Here is a 2,500-nt window from a genome sequence, read left to right as displayed (position 1 = left end):
GAGAGAGAGAGTGCCAGTTGGCGGGGCCTTACTTTAAACGGGATCTCAGTTGTCATGGTGAAGCCGTGAGTGATGTAAGGTTCCTCGTCTGTAGGGCGGCCCTTCCAGCAGTCCAGCTCTATACAGCGACAGCCGGTCAACAGGACCTGTCTGTACATCTCTACTGATGACAGGCCGGTCAGCTGCCCCACTGCACACAGACAGACAGACAGAGGGAGAGACAGACACACAGACAGACAGACAGACAGACAGAGAGACGGACACACAGACAGAGAGAGTGTTTGTATTTCATTGCAACAATACAAATATACTGTGATTATTAATGTGTAATGTGGCATTAGCTACAAAAATGTTACAAAAGACACTCGTGTGTGTGTGTGTGTGTGTGTGTGTGCGGTGTGTGTGTGTTTAGGCATGTTTGGATGTGCACATACAAAAATAAAGGGGCAGGTGTGTGTGTGTGTGTGCATGTTTGTGCCAGGAACATATATAAGTGCTTACTAGGCTATTATAGTTCAATGTGGGCTTCTAACAGAGAAAACAGGCGTGCCTGAGCATGCATGTCTATGCCTGTGTGTGTGTGTGTGTGTGTGTGTGTGTGTGTGTGTGTGTGTGTGTGTGCGTGCGTGTGTGTGTGTGTGTGTGCGTGTGTGTGTGTGTGTGTGTGTGTGGATACCTGTGAGGTACGTGTTGTGTGAGGAGTTGATAAAATAGTGAGAGAGGGGTTGCGTCATGTCATCAATGATGTCCAGTCTCTCAGGAGGAACCACTGAGTTCTCATCTCCTCCCAAATACCTACTGAAGCTCATCAGAGAAATCTGGTCTACAGCACACACAGTCACACACACACAGAGAGAGAGAGAGAGAGAGAGAGAGAGAGAGAGAAAACAACATTAGAGACACAGAGAGCAACACAGAACAGCGCTGGAGTGACATTTTAAAATCACTTGTCCTCATGCCAACAGGTGGAGTGTATCAACACCACGTCCACCCGTGAATTCAGATCAATGAGAGAGAAAACGCGTGGCACATTTACACAGGGAATCAGGAGAGAAAAACTCTCTGAGGAGAATGAGAATGAAAGAGACTTAACACATCTTTACCGACGCACAGAACTACAAAACCTACTGCAACTAGAGTCATTTTCAGTCCAGGAGACAATGAGGGAAAGAAAAAGGATGTTTTAATAAAACATTTCATAAGTTCCAACAGACGAAATGACTCTCCTTTGAAATGAAAAGACTCCTCTATCCTGGCATCGGATATTGGGCTTTAATTCAAGTTTTAGAGGGAGGTATAAAAAAAAAAAAAAAAAAAAAAGAGAGGGAGGGAGTGAGGGAAGAATAAAATGAGGTCAGGAAAATGAGCGAGTGATGAAAAGGCGAGAGAGATCCTGGATAACCTCCACGAGATGTGAAAGGAGAAGTTTATACTGGAAATGTGTGTGTGTGTGTGTGTGTGTGTGTGTATGTGTGTGTGTGTGTGTTACCTCTCTCAAGCTGGCTAGTATTAGTCTCGTATTTTTCCATGAGTAGACGGACTTGTTCGCGTTTGAGCGGCGGGTAAAGCACCTCATTAAGGCGAGAGTCACGTTGTCTACGATTGATAAAGTCCATCAGCTGATCCAGAGACAGGAAGGGCTTCCCTTTAGAACCACTGCACATGCACACATGCACATGTACACACGGACACATACACACGCGCACACACACACACACACACACACACACACACACACACACACACACACACACACATACACACACACATACACACATACACAGACACACACAGAGAGTTCAGAAGTGAAATTAGATATCATTCCTACTCATACACACAGATACACATATAGCTGATTACTATTGTTCACTCACAGCTCCACAAAGATGCGCTCAACCTCTGGCCTTAGACACAGTGTACTAAGAAAACTCTGGAACATCTCCCACGTAAAATCATCTGGCTTTATCCCCTCCGCCTGACAGAGAGAGAGAGAGAGAGAGAGAGAGAGAGAGAGGGGGGGCACACACAAAGAAAGAGAGAGGATGACAGGAGATGTTTAGAAAACACAAAAGATTCCAAGGTCACCTGTTCTCTGCTTCTCACGCGGAAACTTGGCGATCTCTCTGATTTCAGCGTGTGTAATGAAGGAATTTAATTGCTGCATTTTAATGCTAATGTTTCGGTGCTACCAGTAGGGGGTGGCATACAGCAACAAAACGGTGATTGTTTGTGGGCTTGTGAGGAAAAGTGGGTGTCATAACACCAGGTTTATGTATACAGCCTATATGGACGTGACATAGTGGATCAGGAGACTGACTGGGACAACGTGTTGTAGCGAGCGCACACACACACACACACACACACACACACACAGTGCAGGTTAAGGGCATGTACCACGGTATGATCAGTCGCACAGAGGTTCTACAGAGATGCTGGATTATAGATTACGAAATCGTTGGGGAGGGTTAAGGAGATGACACGGATTACTGTCGAGAAAAAT

General features: G+C 45.6%; 1 protein-coding gene across 1 annotated transcript in view; it reads right to left on the bottom strand.

Moving 5' to 3' along the window:
• The window catches only part of plcb3 (phospholipase C, beta 3 (phosphatidylinositol-specific)), a 38,071-nt gene that overhangs the window by 11,243 nt on the left and 24,328 nt on the right, over window positions 1-2,500 (bottom strand). The window contains exons 8-11 of the mRNA XM_030779657.1: window positions 1,875-1,975; window positions 1,490-1,656; window positions 677-823; window positions 33-190 (exon numbers count right to left, since the gene is read on the bottom strand). Of these exons, the coding sequence (XP_030635517.1) occupies window positions 33-190; window positions 677-823; window positions 1,490-1,656; window positions 1,875-1,975 (573 nt within the window). The remainder of the gene's footprint in view (window positions 1-32; window positions 191-676; window positions 824-1,489; window positions 1,657-1,874; window positions 1,976-2,500) is intronic.

The sequence above is a fragment of the Chanos chanos genome, chromosome 7 (genome assembly GCF_902362185.1).
Source record: "Chanos chanos chromosome 7, fChaCha1.1, whole genome shotgun sequence".
In the NCBI taxonomy this organism is placed as follows: domain Eukaryota; kingdom Metazoa; phylum Chordata; class Actinopteri; order Gonorynchiformes; family Chanidae; genus Chanos; species Chanos chanos.
Note: the sequence above shows the minus strand (reverse complement) of the source record. Positions and strands in the feature narration are given on the sequence as shown.